Source organism: Trachurus trachurus (genome assembly GCF_905171665.1).
Source record: "Trachurus trachurus genome assembly, chromosome: 11".
Classification (NCBI taxonomy): Eukaryota; Metazoa; Chordata; class Actinopteri; order Carangiformes; family Carangidae; genus Trachurus; species Trachurus trachurus.
Window position 1 is genome coordinate 12,872,396 of NC_139904.1, and position 26,984 is coordinate 12,899,379.

The 26,984-nt window shown below is 43.5% G+C and overlaps 1 protein-coding gene across 1 annotated transcript in view; it reads left to right on the forward strand.

Annotated features, from left to right (window-relative positions):
- epha10 (EPH receptor A10) overlaps positions 1 to 26,984 on the forward strand; it is a gene marked incomplete at both ends in the record, with an annotated part of 144,544 nt that overhangs the window by 37,178 nt on the left and 80,382 nt on the right. The window contains one exon of the mRNA XM_083982249.1: positions 740 to 1,412. Within this exon, the coding sequence (XP_083838375.1) occupies positions 740 to 1,412 (673 nt within the window). The remainder of the gene's footprint in view (positions 1 to 739; positions 1,413 to 26,984) is intronic.

The window sequence follows — 26,984 nt, forward strand, 5'->3', positions numbered from 1 at the left end:
CCCTCTTCTGTTCTTTCACCTCCTAGAAATTTTTGTACAGTCCCTAATCTCATTGTTTCATCCACATGGAGGTCACTTTTAACAAGTCTTGTTAACAGATGTACCAACATTTATGACCGATACAAATCAATACAAGAGCCGACGGTCCTTTATTCCATGCTGATATAAATCAATAAAATCAACAAATCAATACCAATAAATCTGTCTCTCCACAGTTCATTAGCAGAGATTCTTAATTATTAACATTTAACTGTAAATACCCCAAGTTTTGGTTATTGAACAAGTTGATCCATGTTCATGTTAACACTGACTTCCATCACCATCACTGTTTGAGCCTTCACAGGTGTGACGATCAAAAAGAAAAAGAAAACAAAGAAATAGAAAATAAGACGTGAGCCACAGTCACTCAAGGCTGATGTGACGACTGAGAACATGCAGTTTGTTATTTTCTCTGGCATGTTAATAAAGAAGCTGAATGGCATTGATTTTTCAGACACCCACACATGCACTCGATGGATGACGTCGACCGATGACCGTTTTCTTTCTCTGACTTTGTTTTTCATCATGTCACCGACCTCCCTTCACTTTGTTTTACTTCACACCCTCTTTTTTTCCTATTCACTCCTCTCCTATCTCCTTTACTGTGACCTTCTTCTCTTTTGTTTCTTTTCTTTCACCCTCTTTGCTACACCTCAATATCTACTTGTCATTCCTTTGTCCTGCCTCTTCTTTTCTCCAGTGGGAGGAGATAAGCGGTGTCGATGAGAAGTACAAGCCCATCCGGACGTACCAGGTGTGCAACGTGATGGAGCCCACGCAGCAGAACAACTGGCTGCAGACCGGCTGGGTGGCGCGTCGAGGCGGCCAGCGCATCTTCGTGGAGCTCCAGTTCACGCTGCGCGACTGCAACAGCATCCCGGGCGTAGCGGGCACCTGCAAGGAGACCTTCAACCTCCTCTACGTGGAGACGGACCGGGACCTCGGGGGCGTGACCCGGGAGGACCGCTACACCAAGATCGACACCATCGCTGCCGACGAGAGCTTCACGCAGGGCGACCTGGGCGAGAGGAAGATGAAGCTGAACACCGAGGTGCGCGAGATCGGCCACCTCAACCGCAAGGGCTTCCACCTGGCGTTCCAAGACGTGGGCGCCTGCGTGGCCCTGGTGGCCGTGCGCGTGTACTACAAGCGCTGCCTCGCCACTGTCCAGAACCTGGCGGTGTTCCCCGACACGGTGGCCGAGGCGGCCTTCGCCACGCTGGTGGAGGTTCGCGGCGCCTGCGTCAACAACTCCGAGGTTGACACAGACAGCCCTCCCAGGATGCATTGCAGCGCTGAAGGGGAATGGCTGGTGCCCATTGGGAAGTGCAGCTGCAGCGCCGGCTACGAGGAGGGACACAGCAGCTGTGAAGGTAGGACATTAAAAAGCAGACGGTGGAATCCGTAGATAGATGTCGTTCATTTTATTCTCTCTGGGATTCAGAGGAAATAAAAAGAACAAGAAATAGAGTGTGGAAGAAAAGGAGAACAGAAGAAGCAAATAAAAGCTCAAAGAATAGGAGGGTCATTCTACGAAACGGGTGCCATTTGTGTCCGCAATGTTTGATGAGATGCACAAAGCAAAAAAAAATGGTCTAATTGTGTTTTCAAAGCTTACAGCTATTAAATCAAGTGTTATCATTAACATGATATATCAGAAAATACTATTCTTTAAACATAAACATACTATTTATAATCATTTTTCATTTGTACATGGTCATTTTCATGTGTCCGTATTGTCCAACATGACATTTGCATGTAAAATTTCACCCAAAAATATTGAATTTTTTCTCAAAACTTTATTATCTTCAGGATTATATGTGTATCCCTGTTTACATCACATATATTTATTCAAAATAATAACATTATTTTTTGTTAAAATGTTATGATTTGTGTGCGTCCCTCAGTTTGACCTACCACCCCGTCACACTAACTTGTTTTGGACCTTACCATACTGTACTTTTGTTTTAAATTACATCACAAAAAGGAAGTGACATCATTTGGGTCTTTGGAGCAGCCAGGACTAAAAACCAGCAAATTCTGCTATTCTTTTATATTGTTTATTTGTTGTTTTTTCATGTTAGATGGGGTTGGTCAAGCATGACCCTACCACCCCGTCACGCAAATTAGACAGGGAAAACCGTTTTTTATTCAGTTTTTTTCAATAATATTAGAAAGAAAATGATATTTCAAATTGAATGCATGTATTTTTATTCTTGGAACTTGACCATATGGAGAACTGCAATCATTTTGGCATGAAATTTACCACCCTGTCACATACCACCCCGTCACGTTTTAGTGTGACGCGGGTGGTATGTGACGGGGTGGTAATGGGTGGTAGGCATAGTACTGGCATAGTACTGTATATCCAATTAATGAATGTGCAAGTATCCAGATTTTCAAGTCATTGAAGCAAGGTGCAGTTTTCAATGTTTTCAAGTATTTTAAGTGTTTAAAAGTGTTTCCAAGTGATATCTAGAATCAACAAAAGTTTCTCATGTAACATGAAGGCTAAAATACCACAGATCATATAGGTTTTTACCACCCCGTCACAGTACACCACCCCGTCACATCACTTACCACCCCGTCACATAGTCATTTTGTCAAAAAAATTATGGGAAGGGAGTGAAATTCTCCATAAATTAATGTTTATTAATGTTCTTATTTTGTGGACAAATGAAATTAATGTAACTTTTTTTTTTTTAAATCAAGTGAAGTAGTACTTTTTGTACAAACAATGTGATCGATGACATGTTAAATTCAGAATTCAATATCAAACATCTAAAAATGAAAAAATCTGATTAAATAACATACTTTACATAGATGGATTCCTGATTAAGGACATTTAACTGTTTAGAAAACATATTTCTTTTATAATTTATTTCATGCATTTTTACTCAAATGGTGTACACATTGTCCGTGACGGGGTGGTAAATGAATATCTCCCACGTCTTGAAAAAAATGATAATATTAATAAGGATTTTATGCCTGAGGTGGGAAAATATCTTTTTTGGGAGGATTAACATATATTTCATGTTATGGCTTAAAAAAAAAAAAAAATCTCGCCATGAAATCTTTGAAAATTTGAGGGTTGAAATGGCACCGGTTTCGTAGAATGACCCAGGAGTGTTTCCAAAGCAGATGCTAAAGTAGGAAGCTGATTTGACTTTTTCTACTATGATGAGTTTTTGCTAAAGTAACACAAACCTGTGACCGGGTTCCTGGAATGAGAAAATAGGCAGCAACAGAGAGAGAGACCACTGCAATTTTTTAATTCAACTTTTAACTAAACCTGAAAGCTGAATTCTCTTACATAAATCCATTTTCCAATATAATTCAATTTGGTTTATGAATTGAATAGAAATGAGCATCAGTCTCTGGAAAGGAGACAAACCAGGACACACGATTTCACCACCAACACAGTTTTTGTATAACGAGCCAATTTGTGTCGGAAAGTTGAAATTATCTCAGAACACTCACCATTGTTAAAGAAAACAAGACTTTAAAGGCTCAATTTTGTACAAAAATGACTTGATGAGATGAAGATTTTTTTTTCTTCCATGGGAACAGTTTAGATAGCAGAGGGAAGATGATCTACATGAAGAGAGACGCAGGAGCCGTGAGGATAGAGAGAGGAGAGCTGTGAGAAATACATTAACTAGAGTTCAGAGCAGCAGGGGGACAAAGGAAAGAGACAGTTTCAGTTTCAGTCCATACCTGCTTTTGTTCAGCTCTTCCAATGACATCAATAAGTATCAGTGATGTTAGATTGTGTCACATGTGTGTCCAAAGTGTTGTTGCACAAATCGACATTCGAGGTGTTGTGTGTGTGTGTATGTGAAGCGTAAGGCTGAACAGTCAGAACGGCATTTTGTGTGTATGTATGTGTGTGCGTGAACATAGTGACTAATGTACTTTTTTTTCGGAGGGCTGTGTCCCTTTGAGTTTAACACCACAGCTTCTCCTCTCACATTTGCATGTAGCCTGAATGGCCTACACACACACACACACACACACACACACACACACACACACACACACACACACACACACACACACACACACACACACACACACTCTTACACTTACACTTGTGGGTGGCGTGGGGGTGTCGCGCTCTGACGTAAACACGTTGGGACAGTATTGGAATCTTTTGTCACAACCCATTGCTCACACAGCAGCAGCAGTTTGATCGCCTGACTGTTGCTGTTAGCTTTCACACCCCATCTTGCATTGTTGTGCAATGCAACGTGGGTGTTGGAGTCCACGGGCGGCAGGCTGTATGTGTTGGAATGAAAGAAGATTTTTTTATTTATTTTTTTTTACTGTAAGTAGGAGTGCTGAACTCACTCACAGTGAGCTCATGCTGTTCTGGACGACTTTTGCAAATTGATCGCTGCTCTTGGAAATGAAATTGTGTTTTCTGTGACTAACAGCTGATAGATCGAAGATGCTTTTTTCATGGGCTCATCGGGAGAGGAGGGACCGATCCCATCTCTCATTCATAACCCTTTTTGCTTGGTAGAAATATTCCCTTATGAAATGTGACGCCACTACTAAACAGTCATATGTCATCATCTGCATCATCATGATGTTAGACAGTGCTTAAATGGACACCATTTTAAAATCCTTATTAATGGCAAGTATAGGCTACCCACTGGCCCAGAATTAGAAGCATAATGGCAGTAGACACCCATTAAACCTTTGTCAGTATCACAGTTACATACTGTTAGCTCAGTTAAGTGACCCTTTGAGTACTTAATGGTTTATCTGCTGTATATGGGAAATTTGTCATTTGCCATACCCCTTTTTCTGTAGCATGGTCCTGAAGCGCTATGCTACCCCACCCTCTCCTACACCTTCATCCAAAAGAGAATCAGGATACCCCTGCCTCTGATGTGAAGGCACTAAACTGAGGGGTGTATACAGCTGTGGGTAGAAACGGGATTGGGCCTTTAAATATTACGATCAGACAATAAAATAAGAGCAGGAAGAAGGACAGAAAAAAAACATAAAAGAAAATCAACTGAGGGAGGAAAAGACAATTTGGTAGAAGTCTGATGCCAGATTTAAGACCTAGAGGTAAATTGAGGGTTTGCATGCGCAGGATGTTTATGGGAGCAGAGTGAGAGAGACGGTTCACAGGAAGAAAGTTTCTCTGTTAAAGTACCAGATCTCATTTTAAAGATAAACTGACAGCTGATGCTAAAAAAAGAAGAAGGGAGAAAGTGTCAGGAGAAAAGTTAGATAACAAGTCATGCAGAAGATTTGCTCTATTGCAGAATTCAGTAAGTGTTTGACACTCGGAGTTAAGAACTGGTCAGTGATATTGGCAGTCGATCCGTGTGGAAAATAAACAAAATATGTGTTTATTGACCTTTTTTTTTTTAATAACCAGCAGCGCGCAGTAAAATCTGATGAGAGTACAAACTCACAGAGGAGGAGACACTCAGGAGAAAAGTAACAATGAGCTACAAGCAAAGTCAGGAAACACAGAGATAAGGAGACTTCCAGCAGTGACAGGAGACATTCAGACAGGAGAAAGCAGGAGTAAAGGAAGAACAGGATGGGCCGGGCGCGTCGCCAACGGAGTGAGCGGACAAGGATGGTGAAGTCCAGTGACAGCTCCGATGAAGACAGGAGAGAGACGGAGAGAGGGAGATAGAGAGACCTTTCCTGGGTGCAGTTTAGCGAGTAACGGTGTGGTCTACTAGGTGACAGGGCCTGTCATAGTCTCTCTCTCTATCTCTAAGTCTCACACACACACACACACACACACACACACACACACACACATATACACACACACATACACATACTTTCCCTATAGTGCCTCATTTCTCACTTCAGCCGTAATAGTATGAATATGCAGTGCCGCCCCCCGACATCTCCCACTGCACCAGAGCTATTGATCAGCCGTAATGCTCCACTAAACTGAGGAATTGCGCTGGGACTGCTCATACACACATATAAGAGAGGACACACATATGCAGTAGCATCTGCACAGCACACACACACACACTTGGTTTGATTTCATCCTGTGTGTGTGTAACAGAGGAACACCGCATAGAAAGAAACTGATGGTGAGATTACAGCAGTGTGCTTGTGTAAGGGAATGTGTGTGTGTGGGTGTGATGGAGGACATCATGCATGACCGACTGCTGTGAAACATAATCTAATGAATGCAGAGCAGGTGATGGCGGCCATCACCATGACGTCGCTGATCTGTGTGTGTCTGTGTACAGTTGTACGTCTTATTTACTCCTGGCTCTAATTGTCCAACGGAGCGAGCGCAAATGCACTAAGTGTGTCCACGCAGGTCAATAATATTGAATAGCCAGTGAGGAGCTACTGATAATGGTGTAAGCAGATAGTGTTGCGCAGCAGAGGAGAGGATTATTACCTCGGTACCTCAGGTTGTTGTATCTGTTGTCGTAGTGTTTCTTCTCTGAGCTTCTTTTCTGTAGCTTTAATGCTGATACAGGAAGAACTGAAAACGCTGACTAACTAGAAAGTAAACTTTATTTAACACAGCAAATAGCCCACATTTTGGAACGCGTGCATTTGCTCATAGTGGTTCAGGTTTTCTCCTTTATGCTTAATAACTGAATTACTTTCAAATTCTAGAAATGCAGCACCAAAGAAAATGCATCTCAGGTCAAAATATTGTTCTCAGTTCTCTTTCCTTTGCCTCTTGAAGCTCCAGACGTGTATTAAGGCCGTTGCAGGTTAAAAGAAAAAGAACAAACATTTTTCCAAGTTTTTAAAAGATTTTTTCTCATAAATTTGCAACTTTAAACTCAGAACTGTTTCCCCACTCTCTTCCAGCTTGTTTTTTTCTTAACCTATATAATGGCTACAATACAGTGTCTAAGAAAAAAAACCATAAACCACAAACCACAAAAAAAGAAAATTGAAAGAATAAATGGATGAACGATGGAGAAAATCCTGACATCTAAAGTGAAAGAGAAACCCTTAATCCCCAGTTGCTCAGAAGGCTGAACGGCTGCGGTGTCGCGGCTTCTCGTCGTAGCTCATGAGGATGTGATTGAAAATTAGCATATGTGCCCCGTCAGCTTCCTCTCTTGTAATAAAGGTGTAAAAAAAAAAAAAAAAAAAAAAAAAGAATTAAGGAGCAGAACAGTGAGAGGCGATGCAGTGTAGGGCCATCCATCCACTTGAGCTCGCTTGTAAGAGACTCACAAGTGCACGCACGCACAGCGTAGCCTGACCCTGCGTGCATCTGATCTGCACCGTGTGTACTTCACACACACAAACACACACTCTCATTATGAAAAGCCATGAGCAGGAACACACCGAGGGGGGAAAGGGAAAGTAAATTATGTAATGATTCACCTTTCAAAATACACATGTCTCATGTGCATGTGTTCTCTCTGTGTTGTTTCTGTCACACTCATGAGCTCCATCCTGTTCTAATTAAGGCAGGCTGCTCTTTCTATATAATTAGCCAGTGTGGCGCGCGCCTTCAGCAGATTCTCTTATTATCTCTGTTGTTTGCTGCTCCACAATCCGGCTCCCGGCGCATTCACCACCCTGCTATTCCTCCCTATTGCTCTCCTTCCCTCTGTAATTTACAACACGCCTTTCTTCTCCTCCCCTCCTCACTTCTTTATTTCCCTTCACCTCTAATGCTCTCCCTATGCTTGCTAGAAGTGTGATCTTAATTCCTTTCCCACTGATCTCAGTGCTGCTTTAAGACTTCCTCTCACACTCAATTTTCTTTTCTTAACCCACCCCCACCTTCTTTTTTTAATTTCTCTACCTCTGTCTGCACTTTTCTTCTTTTCAATATTCACTCGGACATGCTGTGTCTGTTTCTCCGCCCCTCTCTCCCCGCCCCCCCCCCCCCCCCCCCCCCGCCCCATTTGTGGACCATGTGGTAGGGTGAGATGGGGTGAGGAAGGGTGAGTCAGGTTAACAGGCTGAAATCTGCTGGAGAAGCCTGGAGATTTATCTGATGTGTGCGTGTGTGAGAGAGAGAGTGAGGACAAGGGAGAAAGTGTGTGTGTGTGTGTGTGTGTGTGTGTGTGTGTGTGTGTGTGTGTTCATGTGTGATCATGTGTGCTCAAAATCTGGCACCAGTGCCCAATCATATGTTTCTTAAGTCGCTCCCTCTGTTGCACTCATCCTCCCCTCTGTTGTCACGTCTTGTCATGTCCTCGTTGACCCTCCCCAACTCTTTTTGTCTCAGACACGAGTCATTTCATTTTTCCTCTTTGACTTTTTATTTTCTCGAGCCTTCTCATCCTCCTGCTTCCCTCCAACTGATTTGTGCCTTTCTACTGCCTCTCAGAGCCGCTATCACTTACCACCCCCTCTCTCCTTCCCCCAGCCTTTGACTCCTCTTTCATTCCCCTTCTCTCTTTTATCTGACTTTTTTTATTTATTTTTTACCACTTCTCTTTAGCTCTCCCTGGCTCGGTGCCACCCTCGCCCATCTGGTCCTTCCTCCCTCCCTCCCTCCCTCCATCCCTCCCTCCCTCCTTCTCCATCCTTCTCCTCTCCAGCCACGTCACCTGCTACTGTTAGTCATCTCTCTCCCCAGCTTTCATTTTAAATAATTCACGTACTCCAGGGAGAAAGACAAATGTGTTCTTTTGAGCCCAGCATCTGATGTATTTATTTAGCCGGCCTGCCATCCAACAAGTGGGCTGACGGCAATAAAACACACTCGGACCAACAAGCATTTGCACACACTTTTAAAAATGTAGACACATTCCCATGTAGACGTACAATTTATATGCGCGTGCTCCTTTCCAGAGGGACTGTGAAATGCCCCTTGGTTATTGAAAATGTGTGCTGGAGGGAGTCCAAGCATTCACCATTCATCCTCCCCGTGCCTTCATTTACCTAGGGAGAATGAAGTAAGGAATGAGAGGAAGGAAGGGGGGAAAAAGAAGAAACAAGCTGTCAGAGTTTTCTGGTGGTTGCACTGTTTGTTAGTCGCTCTGCATGAAAGATGAATGCATAATATATGAGTTGTAAAAGCTGAGGATGATTTGAAAAAGGAAGGGGGGGAAGAGGGGGAGGTAAATAAAAGAGAGGGAGGACAATGTCAGGAAGGGATGAGTGTTGAGTAAAGAGGAGGAGAGATGTGTAAGAGAAGAAAGCTGAACTGGAGGTCAGAGGGGGTGATGAGGAAAAATGTGAAAATAAAAAGACGAGAGAACTTTGGTCATCATGGGAGAAGACGGGATGAACCTGCAAATTGCAACATGTTACCCCCCTCCCCTGAACCCCCCCCCTCTCTCTCCCTCCCTCCTCTTTACCACTTTCAGTCTCCCACACCAGACTCATGAATTAAATACAGGCGACATGAATGCATCAAAGTTAGAAAAGGTTGGCATCCAGCTTAATCATGTTGCTAACTCGCCTGACATGACAGCCTCATTTCTCCCTGGCTCACTCGTGACCACTGAGCTGAATCAAACGCTCCCGTTCAGGACGGAAATATCCCGTAAGAAAAAAAAAAACTGAAAAAACTCTGGGATATAAGAAGGTGACAGATATGATGTTATTAAGGCATGAAACGAGATTATTAAGACACGTACAAGACGGCTTGACATATCGGTGCCGTTTCCCCTTTTTTTTTCCCTCACCTGTTTTGTTTATTTCAGGGTTTTCCATAACCAGACCATTACACTATCACCAAGACACATGCCACTATCTCTGTAAGAGCTGCTCTTATTTTAGGTGCTCGTGATTAAGTAGCGTGGGGAGGGGGGAGCAGAAACCCAAAACAGACAGCTGTAAAGTTAACATAGTGAGAAATTCAAACATCCCCAGGGAGAAATTATGTGATACATCAGCAAATAGAAATGAAAGAGAGAAAAGAGAAGATAAATCAATAAGGAGCAGTGAAGGAAGGTAAACATGAGTGAAGCACCTGTTTCTTTTTTTCTGCTCTTTATGAGTTTTGATGTAAGACGTGTGTTATCTGCAGTCAGTGACACTGTCCATTAAAACCCATGCATCTTTAAATGTGGGGAATTTAAAGAAATGTTTCATCATACTGTACTGTAGGTAGATTAAATTTCATAGTCATAAACCTTTTAAAACCCAGTTAAACTATAAAAATAGCATCACTGCAAAATTGAAAATGATTTGCTCTCAACATTTCACAGAAACTAACAGCTGTATTATATACTATCTACATAACACAGTGCTTTAAAAAAAATTAGGATAAAGTGCATAATTTAAAAAATAAAAAAGATATTGCTTGATTTTTCATTTTTCTTCCTTATGCTGAATTTCAACAGTTATCTGCAGCCTCAGCCATTTTAATAATGAAGGATCTTAACAACTGAACAACTTTAGTGTGTGCTTTGGTGATTGGTGACTCAAACATGTGAATGTGAGTGTGTGTGTTGAAGGTCTCTATATGTCGGTCCTGTGATGGACTGGTCATTGGCCAGTGGGATTGGCTCCAGCCTCCCTGTAACCCTGCATGGAGAAGCGGTTGTATAGCCAATGGATGGGCGGCTGGACCTCCAGCTCTGGATAGGACGACATCTGGGTGTGGATCTGGGCTGCGGTCTGGCACTGACCTCTGCTTTTGGCCACATGGTCATTAGTTAGATGAACAGGGAGAGGGCCTTGTAGTCGGTGCCCTGTCTGCCCCTGAGAGTTGTTGACTCTGGCGACTTTGGGCCGTGGTTGCTGATAAAGCGCCGAGCGTGATTCCCTGGGAGAATAAATCTCCACTCATAAAAGGTTTGTTGAGGACAAGTTGCCTCTTCGCCTGAAGATAAATTCTCAGTCTGATTATGTCAGACTGTGTAATTCTTTGTGTCCTGAAGTGACATGGCGGAGGGAAGCTGGTGCCCCAGACGGCTTACAAGTGTTTCCATGTGTAAGTGCACATGGATGTGTGTCACGTTGGGAGAGATTAGAGGTTAGAGTCAAAGAGTTCTTTTCCCCGGACCCCGGGGGAACAGACTGTGAAGGCGCAGAATCACACACGCATTATGCACAGACACACATACCTCCTACCTTTCTGTCGTTCATGTGTATCTCTCACCCTCTGTTAAAAATGATATATATTGTGGGTGAGGAGGCAGCGTGGAGCAATTGCCCTGCTGTGCTACAATCACCTCTTTCCATCCCCATTCAACCTCCAGTAATAACTTTCCATCTGTTCAAAATTGATGTGGGATCAGTGTATAGATCTGTCTGCCCCCACTTAACCTCTGTGAAACGTACTTATTCTGTCGAAATGGTCAAAAGACGGCGAGCGCGGCGGTGCACGCACACACCTGCGCTTATTAGAAAGTAAGTCTTAACGGAAACAGCATTAAAGCAGTAATTATTCCTGGCGTACAGGTCTCTTTCCAGACGCTGAAGATAAATGAATTTTATTTTATTTTTTTAATGTACCTGGAAGTGCGGAGTCAAAGGTCGCTGGATTTGCAGAATTGGGTCTTGAAGAGGTGTTATCACCCGTACAAACAGTCCCACCAGTTCTGCTGATAGGTGACGAGTGCTCAGGCATTCAGCCTTTTTGTATTGTCGACATATAATACATGTAGAAATCGTCAGAATCAAATTAATCAGTGAGCTTATGGGGCCATTTTCACATCCCACTATGAATATATTAAGAGATCTGGATGCTGGTGACAAAATGTCAACCGATGTTTCCCGAGGAAATGTCTGACTAAATTCATATGCTGACAGATTTCCTCAGGCTTCATGTTTGTTTGCACATGACTCCCCATTTACACTTATAGAGGCCACTTCATGCATCTTGGGCAGATTGAATATCTGATGCAAATTCGACCAACAGCTGCTACAGGTTTGAAATCCAGTTGCTCAAATCAAATGAACAGGTGACTGATGTCTGAATCTAACTTTTTATATCTAATGCCTTAAAGCTTTTTGGGGCCTTTGTGAAAGTGACAGTAAAGACTGACAAGAAATGTGGGGAAAGAAGGAAATTACATGTAGAAAATTGACCAGCGGGTCAGGAATCGAACCTGTGACTCTGTGCTCAGCCAGGTCATTACTGCCCAAAGTAATTCAAGTAAAATATCGCTGTCACTTGTCCTACAATTTTAAATAGTTGTATTATACAATACAATATTACACAGTCATGGTGTCATTTTACTGCACCATTATTGTCCTTTATTGGAAATAAACCTTCACTATCACAGTCTTGTTGTCCATTCATGTGTATTAATACAAAGGTGTACATGTGTGTTTGCATGTGACAGGCAGTGATGCCATCACTGTTTGATGCTACTCTGCGTATGAGCGTCTGTGTGTGTGTGTGTGTGTGTGTGTGTGTGTGTGTGTGTGTGTGTGTGTGTGTGTGTGTGTGTGTGTGTGTGTGCGCATGCCGGCTGTTGTCTCTGTATTCACAGCTCGGCTGAGGGGCCTGCCGTGAGGACAGAGTGCCCGCCCCCCTTGGCTACACAGTGAGCCTGGCATGCCAGGCTGTGCCAGCTTGGCTTTCCATCCCCCTACCTTCCTCATTTTGTTGTCATTTGTCATCACCCTCCCTCGTGCACACTGATACACACACATGCCGAAGAAAATGGATGGCATTTCCAGAGACACCTGCGCCTCTGCTCCAAATCCTCCCCCCTACATGCACGCACACACAAATGCATGTAAATGTACACCAGGATTTTGGTGGACACGTGCAATCGCATATCCACACAATCATCTGCGTCACGTGCACACCGGCGAGCACGCACAGAAACAAACAACGCCACATATGCGCGCTCAGACAAGGGCTTACGACCACACTCTGACGGGCACATGTGCGTTATTTGTTCATAACCCACTCCATCTGTTTCTGTCTTGACGCCGAACTGAGGCCTGCCTACCACTCATTCCACACAACACACACACAGCACAGGCACACACTCATTGTCTTAATGTGTAATCATGTATAGTTCCACAAACACCTGTAGTCCTCATTGACTACCCATAATCCTTTTGGATGGATAGGCTCATTAGCAGTTAGAGATACTCTGTCACTCACACATCAAAAACATAAAACCATAAATCTACACATTCACTTTGCCCGAATCTTTTTTTTAAATTCTGGTAGAGATGTGGGGGTTTTATGTGCACTCTCTATCAATAATTGTTTCATGTTCTCTTTACACACATCGATAAGTCTCTCTCTCTTTCTCTCTCTCTCTCTCTGTCACACCCACACCCCCACACACACACGCAAACTCGCGGTGGGGAGCAGTGTGAAGTGATTGGCATCCTGAGGCGAGTGTTATGGGTGACATTTCCACTGTGCTGTGGTATAGAGATGTCCCACAGAGCCTCTGGTCCACTGGCACACCGAGAGATCGGGGGCATGAAGTGGTTGGGTGTGCAGAGAGAGAGAGGAGGTGGGGGTAATGGTCTATCCTGTTTACAAGAATGTGTATCAAATTCAGAGCACTCCACTACACACTCCACCTAAAATCTAAGTTTAGGCTCTGTTAAACCTAATCCTACTTAAAGTGACTACAGTACGAGGACTTTTGGAAAGCAAAGTGTTTTCACACAACATTTCCCATGAGCCCCTGTGCGCATGGTGAAATTCTTGGACCGGAAAACATTTAATCAAGAACGAAAGTTGGCGGTTCGAAGACGATCAGATACCGATTAACGATGCCAACTTGCGATCGTCCGGGAAACCAGGAAACCAGGAAATGCTGGGCGAGTCGACCACTAAATAATAATATCAAAATAACTATAAAGACAAAACTATATCGAAAATGGACCCATTAACAAGTGTGGGTAATGTAGATTCATCCACATTAATATGAGACTCTTTTATAACCAATAGCAAACTTTTTGGGGTCTCTTTTACATGAACCTTGGCTTTATCGTTTACTCTCAGTCTGGGCGGCACAACTCCCAAAAGATGAGATGATTAATCAGATAACAACTGAACTGAAAATACTACTTTAGTATTTTTTGGTCTTTTTCACCATTTTAATGGAAAGCACAGTCAAGAGAGACACAGGAAATGGAACGGTAGAGAGGGGGGTAATGTCATGCAGAAAAGGGCCGCTTGATGCAGGATTCGAACCGCGGTCACCTGCAGTGAGGACTGTAGCCTGCAGGCTGCTCTACCAACTGAGTTAAACACCGCCCCTCTATGATCATTTTTTGTGTGGTGAAACACTGGATACTATTTCTTAGAAAAGTGAAAAACAAACAATCAGAGAGGTTCTACTTAATATCAGGAAGTGAAAAAATACATTTTATCAAAATTCCCATTTACAATAGATACCTTTTTGTGACTTGTTCCTCTGACGGACACCTTACACACCTTACAGGGGTGGAAAACCAAACATACAGACGAAAAAAAAATACAGATTGAATACTCTGGAAGTCGGTTGAAACTGGTTTTCGCAAGAATCGCAAGAATAGCAGGATGACTGACAAAAAGAAGAAAAAATGAGAGATGACAGCTTGAAAGACTCCAAGATTTTGTGTCTTGGCGTGATGAGGTTTAATTTCCTGTGATGTCCCAACACCGCTGAGCAACAAAGAGGAAAATTGGCCACGCGATCTGAACAGAAGATCATCTCTTTTCAGAAGTGTCTCGAAAGGATGCGACATAAAACAAAACTGTTGCGCCTCGATCTCCCTCGTGTTTCTTTGTGTCCACCTCTTTTATAGAACCAGCAGATACAGGCTTTAATTTTCCCTCTAGTGAGTTCTACATACATTATGTGAGAGCCTTTAATTCAACTCTTTACAGTAATTATTAGTAATTCAGTAATGCACAGCCAGAAATAAATATTCTGTGTTCTTTCACTGGTTGGCAGAGAGCTTGACTTTTTCTCTTGTTGTTCCCTCTCTGGGGGGTCTGTGTGTGTGTGTGTGTTGTGTTGCTCACCATCCAGAACAATGTAAATCTAGTGTTGAATTAGTTATTTTCCCACCCTATCATCCATCATACAGGACATAGTGAGAGGGCGGAGTGTGGAACAGGGAGAGTTTGTGTAGTGCAGTGGACCGTCGCCGTGTTTGCACAGATTGAAAAAATCAGACACGGGAAAACACAAGTTCACGCGTGCACACCCGTGTATTTTACTGACAGGACACACACACACATGCACCTATTCATACACACGAAACACACACACAGAAAATCTTAAAGAGGGAAGTGATGGTTGATCTGCTCATACGCAGCACGCATGTCCACAAGATGGACATTACAGTTTGTCTTCTCCATTGTTAACTTCTTGTGTGTGAGTGTGTGTGTCTCGGTGTGTGTGTGTTGCAATGTCCTGTTATCATGTTAAGTGCAGCCGACCGTTTCCTCATGTCCACAGTGCATAGATAATACCTTGCTGCAAATGAACAAACACACATGTGCATGTTTGTCCACATAGACACTCGGTGTTCCCTCTCATTACACATGGAAACTCATTCAAGTGATGTGTTTATATAAGCACAGTTGATTGCTTGAATTTCATCTTTTGTTTTTCACTCCTACTGTATTTGTTGTGTATGTCTTGGCACTGAGACACACACAAAATCGCACACACACACACACACACCAAATCAATGGTGTGCATGTCATGTGGTTTTAACTGGCCCTGCCGGCGGTGATGGATGGTGTATTTATGAAGCCCCCCTTTCCGTGTTCTGGATCAAGGACTGCAAGCATGATGCACTCCCAGACAGAGAGAGAGAGAGAGAGGTGCAGGGTGGATCAGGGGATGACAGAGGCAAGGATGGAGGGAAGAAGGAAGAATGAATAGATGGAGGGAAGAAGGAGACTGCAGAACGAGAGGGATTTAGAAGAGTTGGGAGTTTGTGGGAAGGAGGGGGGGGGGGGGGGGGGGGGGGGGGGGTGACAGAAACAGGGCCGCCTGCTTGGAGGGAAGGTCACAGTCAGCAGGGAGGGTTGGAGTCCTGCTGAGCGAGGGACACGTCGCATAAACACACAGACACAGAGTTTGGCTGTTTTTTAAATCCAAAAATAGTCCCGCATCCTCTGCCAGCTTTTTAACTGCTTTTTTAAAAAAAAACATAAAAACACACATAATACAAGAAGACACGAAGAGTCGGCTCGTTCTGGAGCCATGTGATTATTTACGGATATCTGCCGTCTCGCCAGTGAGCGTGGGGCTTCATACCTTCAGTCTTACCCTCCTAATGCATGCACATGCACATGCGAGCCACCTCGCCCCTCACTTTTTTTTTTATTATTTGTCCTTCCCCCGGTGTTGTCTCATCGAGCCAGCCTCATTTATCCCACGTCGTTATTTTCATTTGGCACAAGGGTAAATCTCATCCCAGTTTATGAGGCAGCAATTGTAAGCCAGATAGAGGTAGATAGACCAGGCAGTCAACTATTAGACTGAAAGACAGATGGGCAGAGGCGGGACAGACGGCAAAAAAACAAGCAGACTAACTGCTAAATGGGAAGATGAATAGGCAGGAGGACAGACACACATTTGCTGGCTGTTCGATGGAAAAAATGTTCAAGTTTAACTGCTGCACTCTGTTCAAAAGACAGAAAGGAGGCAGATTGGAGTTGGAGCTGTGGAAATCTTATCTCTAAATGGAGCTGTTTTTGAACCTGAAGTAACATCTTCACAGTTGAGTTGAACCTCAAAAGGTCAAAGGAAAAACTGTGTATTCATATTATTGGATTGGCAACAAGGCTCGACTCAAATCATTGGAACATGTGACGACATCGTCCATCTAGGTCCCTGAGTACAGGAGCTTTTTGCTCAGGAAGGGGTACATTCAGATGCTGAAGTCTTTCCAAATATATATATACTGTAACAACCAATCAGCAGTCTAAATAACCAGCTGGCTGAACATCTTTTTTTTTGTTTTCATCTCATAGCCTTTTCCTGCTCTTTGTTACACAGAGGTTCAGTGTAAGAATCATGGTCTTCTATCTCCTAGAATAGATCTTCAAAATTAAGATCAGGTCTGAGATCATTTACAACGTCTAATTCAAGAGACACTCAATCATTCATTCTGCATGGAGCAGTAAGTTCTCATGGTTTACTGTCATTCTGCAGCTTCACTGACAGATGTAGATATAGTGCGATAGATGGTAAACAGCTCACGGTGCTACAGTTCTGCTTATACTGCATCTCTCTCTCTCTCTCTCTCTCTCTCTGCTTAAGTGTGTCTACCCTAAGCTTTAAATTACCGTTCAGAAGCTGACTGGAAACCTGCATTGCCTGTGGAATATGCGAGAATACTACGTAATGGCAGCCAGTCCCTGCTCACCAGTGTCAGCAAGTTGAGGATAGCGTGTGAGGGACTCTGGCTGCCAGCTAAACAATGGGAAACACTTTCCTCCTGATTTCCTGAACAGCACACCTGCTAGCTGCCTCCTAAAGCCTGCTGCTGCTCTGTGTGGGTTAAGTGCACTGGTCAGGGAGGCCTGGGTCACAGCTGCAAGCAGCTACAGAAGGCTCTCACTTTATACTTTTATATTTCATTCATCCTGTAGACACCCATCTCCTGTGGGATGAAACCGGCCCAGCAGTGGATCCCTGTGGGATCAGCTGTACTGTGAAGGGAGGGAGGGGTGGTTATATTATAGTATTCTCTCTTCTCTTCTCTTCTCTTCTCTTCTCTTCTCTTCTCTTCTCTTCTCTTCTCTTCTCTTCTCTTCTCTTTGCTGAGCTAATTGTGCCTTGTCTTTTCCATTTTTTAGTATTTTAAGTTATTATCCTGTACACCCTGAGGGACTTCTCATTTTCAGAATGAAAGAAGAGGTTGATTTTGATGTTAATAAAGCTGCGTACCGCTTAGTAATAAATATGATTTTGAGCATTCCTCATATTTACTCAATATTAATATGCTAAGAGGAAGTGTTTTCCCGCCCTGTCAAGCTGATGTATTAATTTTAAACAAATTGACCACTGCCACATGAATCAGCCTGTGCTGGTGCAGCAGATGTCTTTCTGTCTGTGTGCCAGCTTTGCCTGCTGTCACGGAGGTGATGTCCTCTATCAGGATAGGACAAATTGACCTCTCCCCCCGGGGCCTGCCCGAGGGGACACTGCTGACTGTTCCTATACCGTCTTCAGTGGCTGTCATCTGCAGAAAAGCCTCTGCCAGCACATCTCACTTAACCAAGAGGGAAAAAACACTCAGGAGTTGTTTACACTGAAATGTCAGGGAAGAATGTTGAGTGTGTTATTATTTCCTTTGTTATATAAATATGAAAGTAGGTATGGGTACGCAGCTTTATACTTAAAGGGATACTTCACCCAAGATCGATAATTCACCAATCGTCATGCCAAGGAAGGGTTTGGAGAACTTTCGGAGTTATCAAAAGGCTTTTGGAGTTCCAGGGGGGTCTGGCTGGCAATGGATTTTCATATAATATCTGCGGTTAGTGCTCATTTTTGATCGTCCAAAACACACACTATCCAAATACCTCCATACTGCTCGTCCGTACTCCAAACCCTTCCTTGGCATGACTGTGAGTAGAAAATTGGTGAATTATCGATTTTGGGTTAAGTATCCCTTTAAATGATAACAAGTATCGCTTAGTTTACAAGGATCTTTTGACCTTCCTATAAAACTGTGGTCACCAACCTTTCTCAGCCAAAGATGCCAGAACTGAGTCTGAGTTAACAGCAAGATCTGCTTATTGAAGCGTCCTTGTTACATTCTCTCACAGCAGTTACAAACTTTTTATTGGCACGTAGCAAAAAGTCTGATTGTATTTGCTCACATCCACGAGTATGGACTAGTTTACTACTGGGAAAGTCTTAAAGATACCATTAGATTGCGATTGACAGGTTGGCGACCTCTGCTCTGAAAGAACAGCCAAAGTTTTAATCACTAGAAAATTTTAAATGTCAATTTATTATGGTAAACTTTATTGCCGAAGCGTATGCTTAACTGCTGTGATTTACAGTGAAGTAGAATTTTTATTTTTATTCATTTAATGTGTGCTGAATAAAAAGGCTCTCTGGGTGTAGTGAGCTAAACATTATTACAATATGGCACCTGTGAAATAAAGTGTAATGCAGTGAGTTACGCTTGTGCTGACGCTGTGTCCTTGGAGGTTGTTGAACTTTGACTTGTGGCTCTGGTAAATCTGGCGAGAGCCCGCTGGAGCATTTAGGGAATATGTGTCTCACAGCGCCGTTTTAATGTCATGGTTATATGTGTGTTTGCGCGTGTGTCTTGAGGGAGTCGTGTCGGTGGCGGTCCTGCTTCGGCGTCCCCTCCATCTGTGTGCTTTGTGCTATGGTTCCCCAGAGGCCTTTACACACTCTCTGATGGCACATCAGAAGCCTCCACCTATAAACACTGGCATCAATAACTACTCCCTCTCTCTCTCTCTCTCTCTCTCTCTCTCTCTCTCTCTCTCTCCACTGGCTGACTGTTGTTTATATGGCTGTAAAATTCAATTAGGCTGCAGGGGAGTGGGCCGGCCTGCATTACTGCCTGCCAGGGTGACATTTCATTTGCAATGAATCATGGGCCAGAGGAGGACGGGGCCGGCGAGCAAAACAACACTTCTCCTCCTATCTGTCCCCCTTCTTCTCTCCTTTCCCCCCCACTCTTCTTCACTTACTTTACACCCTCCTTTCCTCTCTGAGTTGCTTCGGTGCATAAAGGCTTTGCCCCCTTTATTCCTCTTCCTGAGTCATGATGCTAAGAAAACCTGCAGGGCTCACTCTTGTTTATTGTCTGCTGTCCATGCAAATGTATTTTTTTTTCTCCTGCTTTTATGTTCTCAGACTTCTCTGTCTGCTCCTCAAACCTTCCTGTCATATCGGTTTCATCAGGATGATCACCTGGCACTCTGTCTCTTTCTCTTTCCCTCTCTCCCTTAGCTCTCTGCCTTCCATTTGAGACTAATCTTATCCTTTCTGCTTCACTCCAGAGGAATTTAACAATGGCAATCCTTTGTTCTCCTCTTACCTGCCTCGTTTTGATTGAGGCCAGGACCTCAACATTGTAGGTCTGCTTCAGCTCCTACCACCACCTCTCCGCCGCCCCTATACGTGAAAAAAAAGAAAAGGCTCATCAATTTTTAACGTGCATCACGTGCCCCTGTAAAAACAGTGTCAGGCCACTGCCACTGCCAAAAAGGGTTGTGATGTGGTCGACTTTGCCTGGGGAAATGAAAAAGAATTAGATATATGAATTTCCAAGAGCCTAAGTGCAGGAGCTTGTAAGTCAGAAAATGATGGATTTAGGGAGGTTCCTAGCCTGTAACACGTGAGTGTGCTGACTTCATTCTTTTAATAGATAAAAAAAGGAAAAATAATAGTGGTTTAGACCACAGAGAAAACTACCAGATGAGAAATAGCCTCTTGTGCTCATTAAGACGATGCAAACAGAGTAGAATGAATGGGGTGGCGTTGAGAAAAGCATGCAATAACGCTCCAAATTAATGCATAAACTGCCTCTCTGATTACACAGAGAAGGGTTTCTACATAAATCGAGGATAAACTGTGAATAATCTAATGCAACGACATCCACACTGAGGAGGTATTAGTGTCGCCCTTGGAAGCGTGCTTATGAAAACATACCAGTAACTCTTGTTACTCTGAATTCAATCTTCCAGAAACAGACCTGGGACTCATATATTTGGGTTCTGGCCTGTAATCCAGGGAAACACCAGTGTACACCATTAATAATGCATGTTAAGTGCTCTGATTTTAGCTCTGGTTTGTTCTTTTGTTCTTTCCCTGAGTACAAAGTTTGGCTGTTTCAGTCTTGTTTATTTGTGAGACTCCAGATGGGAGTGTTTTTGGCGTTTGTATCAAGTTATGTATTTCTTTTCATCTTTGTTTTTGTGTATCGTTGTGGGGTCTTCTTCCCTTGCATACATACATACCTACATAGTAAACAAATGTGCTCCTGTTAAACTACAATGTTCACACCTGGTAGTGTGGTGGTAAACAACTCTTTATACTCCACAAAGCGGAATAGTTGCATTTTGTGCAAAATGCAACTATTTTGATTATTGATTAATTCCTTTTTTGTTGATTAACTGCTTCAAAGTTGAGTTAAAATGATGTCACTCAGTCCTAGAGCCCAGTTTAAAGTTTTCAAATTCTTGTTCAGACAAACAATTAAAAGCTAAATTATTTCAAATTACTGATATAAAAGAGGAGAAACAGTAAAGCTTCACATTTAAGAAATGGGAACCTGCGAATCTTTGGTATCTCTGCTTGAAGGACTTAAAGGACTTAAGGAGATTTAAAAAGAGAAAAAAAAAAGAAAAGAAAAGCATATTTTGTTGTTTTCATTCCTGTCAAAACACCTTAGTTGTAAAGTTAACTTCAGTGACTTTACAGAACAAAGCCAGACAGACTGTTAATTCTGCAGCCTGATGATCATTCAGCCCTGTCCTTATTCATTGTCCTAATGAAAATTTACAGACTGATTTTCTGGTACAATTTTGACCCTCTAGACTTGCCATAACTGCGCCTGAGTGGGTATTGCTGACGTTTTAGATAAACTCACTTTTGTGTTCACCTCCTACTGAGGAGATTCAAATGACCTTAATAAACTCATTAAAACTGTTTTTTATAAATTTCATACAATCAGCTAGTTGTTTTAGCACAGCTGCCCTTAAAATGATTAATAAAGTTTGTATAAAATTGAGAACTATGATCCCTGATGATCTCAGCCCTATTAACTGGGCGAGAGATAACACATCCCTGCATAGTGATCGCTAAGATCTGCGGGTGTTTGCATGTAAACAGATCGATTTGGTGTTTGATGGTTAGTTCTTATAAGATGTTTACCCCCACCCCCCACAGGACACTTTATGTTCCTATAAAACTGCCCCATGATTGTCATGCGACGCACAAACAGCGGTGAGTTTAGGCTGTTGTTGGGCGGAGGGAGCGGGAGTGGGTGTGGTAAATTTACAGTGACAGCACAGAGTGAAAAGCATTGTGGGGTTGGTGGGGGTGTTTGGGGTGGGGGGGGGGGTACACTCCATGTGACACCTCTGATAAGGCTATAGCTTAGGGAACAAACGGTAAATTCTCCACCCTCTACCACAATGCGCCACAGTTCAGCAGGAGAGAGCCACTGCCGACCTTCAGGTTGTGACTATTTGCATGTTATCAGCCAGGTGTGTGTGTGTGTGTGGTAGCACATGCAAGCTTGTTAGCAGCTCTGAAGTCTGCAAGTATAAAAAAAAAACTCATTTCATATTCCAGTTGAGATGTACCATGCAGATTGCTTTTATAATGCAGTTATCACCATGACACACACACATGCATACGCAGAAACACACTCGTATACATGCAGGCAGTTTTGTACTCTGCATCATTCTGCCTCGCCACTGCTCCCTCACACACGCACACACACACACACATACAAATACATACACACACACTCACACTAAACGTCCACAGTGAATCCATCCCTGCTCCCAGTTTAGGGATGAGCCCCGTAGGGAAGGTGATCTTTATTTAAATCCAGTTGTCTGTGCTCAATCCTAATCTCCTCCCTCAGAAAGAAGGGATTTCTCTGCTCTGCTCACTGATGTGATTTACACCAGGAGGGGAGGGCGGGGGAGGTGGGGAAGGGATGGAGGGATGAAGGGGTGGTGGTAAAAGTGGGTGATGGGAGATGGATAGGATGCGGGAAAATGTTATCCTTCTTTGAAATGCCTGCGAACATAAAGGAAAAGGACTGCAAATGAAAGATCGCGGGGGTTGCGTAAAAAGCCGGTGGGAGAGAGAACCGCAGAGTTGAGCATTCGCGGCGATATTAAACTGTTGATGTGATGTCGTGAATTGCCATTTGTCGTAGTGCGGACAGTATCTCGATTAACCCAGAGCGCCATTCTGTCTCTGATGCATGGTGGAGTAAAAACCTTTGCAGAGCTGTATCTCAATCAAAATGCTGCCGTGTCATGAGCAAGTTGAAAAGCACAAGGTGAAGGATAAGCTCATATATTTTCCAAGTCTGTCTAATGATAATGCCCACACACACAGTGGGGGCTGAAAACCAAAGCCAAGATTATAGTGCTGAAAACTGCAGTTCTTCAAATGGCCACTAGAGTGTGTCTCCAACAGTGACTCAGTCTCCATAGACTCCAATATTATAATGTTCATTCCTTATCAGTAGAAATAAACACATTTACAGCCTGGTACAAAAAATAATCTGCATAGTTGAGGGTGTGGCCACTTTGATTGACAGGTGGCATCCATCAAGGTTTTGCTTTTCTCTGTTGCCAAGGTAGCAACAGAGAAGCAGCTACCTCTGAGCTTTAACAAACTGCTCTTCAGAAACCCATTGGCCACATCACAGCAGCTACATCCATCTTTATTCACAGTCTCTGGTAGATGGTCATGTGATTTGTCTAAAATGAAGGCATACATTCCTCTAATACTCGTATATTTACTTTTGGACATAGAAAAAAAAACAGATCTATCCTATAATGAGTAGCACCACTCGCATGCCAAGTCTGGTGTTTTGGAGCGCCCAAGCTTCTCCTGACAAAACCAGTGTAGTGACTTTAATTTATTCTAATTACTCACTAATTCCTTTAATTGTAGACTTATAGCATGAGCCGGTAATTAAAGGAAGGGAAAACAGCCGAGGCTTTGAGGGCTTATAGATGTTTATGGAAGATGGAAGTTTGCAGACGAGCATTTGGAGAAGTATGAGGGGTTTTTTGTTGTTATTTTGTTTTTTTGCAGATTGAACAGCTGGTTTATTTTCTTTTTCCCTTGTTGTGTTTGTGTTGTTGTATGGATCAATTCTGTCATTTTCTTTTTTTTTTATACCTAGAGGGTATTTCTCGCATGCATGTGTTCTGCAACTCTAATTAAATTTTGACTGGCACTCTGTGTGACACACTCAGCGTGTTCTCCACTCTGCATGGCCCAGGCATTCTGCATGGTCAAACAGCATTACAGAGATAATTCCTATTACTCCTACCACCCTTACTGTTCCTCCCCTTGAGTCTCCTTTTAACTTTTCTTCTCTCTCTCTCTCCCTCTCTCTTCCTCCTTCGCTTGCTCGCTCACCCTTGCCCCAACTTTCTCTCTCTGTCTTCATCGCTCTTCTTCACCCTTCAGCCGTTCTTTCTCAAAGACAAAAAGTTTTCGACCCCTGTTTGTGGGATTGGATCGATCCATCCTCAGACCTCCCGCCAGCATCCTCGACCGCTGGGCCGAACCATTAAACTCCACATGGGGGGATTACGCCTCGTTCCTCTTTGTATTTCCCCTTGTCTTGTCTTCTCCTGCTTCCCCTTCGCTCCCATGGCCCCATGTCCTTCAGCTGTGGCGTGTGTGTTCTCACGTGTGTGTGTGTTGTGTTTGCCTGTGGCCCTCCCTGCAACTCACAGGAGGAAGATGCCAATTAACACGTGGGCACTGGATACTTTGGCTGTTCAGCCGCTGGGTCTGTGTGTTCCATGTGGGTTTGTTTCTATTTGATCAGTTCCTCATTGTAAACTGCAGCAAACATACAAGCACAAAAGTTAGGAAAGATAAGTGTCTATATGTGTGTGTGTGCGTGGGTTTGAGCGAGAGAGTATGTGTGTGTGTTTGACACTGCAGCCCAGAAAAACCCACCCCCTGATAGGATGAGTCAATACACAGTGTGAAAAAGGCAATAACCCCCGGTGGCAAACCTCTTATCTCTCATCTCTTCTTCCCCTCTTTATCTCTCTGTCTGTCTCTCCGTCTGTGTCACACTGTCTCTCTCTCTTTCTGTCTCTCTCTACTTCCACTCGTGTGTGTCTTTGACCCAGAGGATGCCTTATAAACACCCTTGGTAAGAAGGACCAAACAATACAAACAAAGTGAGAGAAAGGAGGGGGGGGAAGAAAAGGAGCAAATCAATAGAAGAGAGAACACAGTAGTAGGCTGACATGGTCGAACTCTCAGGAGAGTTTGTGCTTCTGTGTGTGTGTGTGTGTGTGTGTGTGTGTGTGTGTGTGTGTGTGTGTGTGTGTGTGTGTGTGTGTGTGTGTGTGTGTGTGAGTGAGTGAGTGAGTGAGAGTAAATGAGAGCAACTTGTCGGATGCAGTTTGAGTCCACATTGACACATCCTGTCACAAGCATTGACATGTCCGAAGACCGAGTGACAAATGTAAATCAGGCATACATACAGATCACAGGATGTTCATAGGGTATGCGTGACCAGTCAGTAAGCCTTGACATCACTCTCTCTGTCTTTACACACTCTGTCGACTTTCCTTGTGTGTGTGCGTGTGGTGGCATGGGATTTGTGTTTTCCTCTAACCCTGCAGAACTCTCAATTCCTGCTGCCCCGCTCCCCAAAGACACATTTGTCACTTTGTCATTTGTCATTCTGGAGTCCCCACGGCTGGCTGCCTTCAGTGTGTGTGTGTGTCCCTGCATGCGTGTGTGTGTGTTCTGCTGGACACAACACAGCTGCAGCCCTCATTCTGGCCTCATTACTTCACACTTCACCCCTCTCTCCTCTCCTCCCAACTCCACATAATCACTGGCTCCTCAGCTTTCTCCTCTTTGCTCTGCTCTGGCTCTCTGGGCTGTTGTTACACCTCTCCTCCTCCCACTATATTTCCCTCACACACTTTTCCTCTCGAGCTCACATAGTCACAATCATGCATAATGTTCTTTATTTGATTCTGAACCTGTAATTGGCCCATTTGCAGTTGCCTTAAGAGCTCAGCACAGAGTGAAACACAAAGACTTCTCAAGCAAAGAGAAAAGAGTCGAAGACAAGGAACATGGTTCCTCACTTACCTTTGTGTCGTGTAGCCATGCAGATAGTGTCGGTTTCTATCTGTCCACATTGTAACATTTCAAAACTCCCATCTCTGAGACTTTTCCCCTCCACTCCAACACAGTGAAACTATTTGTGGTGCATACTGTAGAGCAATTACACACAAAAAAGAAACCAGCACATTCTATAAAATAAATATTTCCCATTAATCTCCATTAAATTGGCTAAATTGTGCCCTCTGGCCAGATGGGGCATATTTTAAGATCTAGAGTAAATCCCAGCACAAAGAACAAAACAATTAAAAAGCAACAACATAGAAACTAAACTACATCAATAAATCCCAAATCAACAATCATAGAACTTCTACGATGACACTTTCTGTATGAATAATCCAAGAGGAACATGTGGGCAGTGGAGGAATCAGCTAAACTAAGTGAAACCAGTTGCTAATTAATCACATATCACCAGAGGTAAGTGAGGAAATCGCTGCTGTGTTGCAATTTGGCCAAACTGACTCTTTAATTCATCTCTCATTCACCTCCTCTAGTTTTTGGCCTTCTTTGTCTCTCTCTACCTCTGTCACTATCTTGCTCACTTTCCCTCGTAGGACTTTGGGCATCACTAATTCATTCCACCCCGTTACCCCCTTGGCCTCCACCAGAATGGATGACATATTTAATTCATCACTGAGTGTTTGTGTGTGCCAGTTTATGTCGCATTTATTGCATGGCATAGCATATATGTGTATGTATGGTTTGTGTATGTGTGTGTGTGCGTGTTCGTGTGTGTAGTGCTGTAGGCTAACATGAGCAGAAAGGGGTAAATGGGGAATTGTTAAGGAAGAAGAAAGGAGGAGGCCCCTGCAACCCTAAAGAGCAGAGTCCCCAGTGAACACACACGTAAACATCTAACGTCCTCCTAGATCTCCTCCTATAGCATAAAACCACCCCGAGGCACAGAGTCAAGGCAAAATTGAACGTACAGACATGTTCCACACGCTATATAAAATCTGGATCATAAACACGCACACACACACACACACAACTGGCAGGCATGTGGCTTATATGCTCCACACGCTACAGATTAGCATGCACGCATGCACAGGGGAACCCTCACCACCCCCATCTCCTCCTCCACATTATAGCCTGGATCTTCCAATCACCCAGATGTGCACATGCCCTCATCCATACTTACAGCACACGCACACGTTCGCACACACGTCTCCGTTTCACACATGTAACTCCCATGCCAGTCATTGTGTATTTACA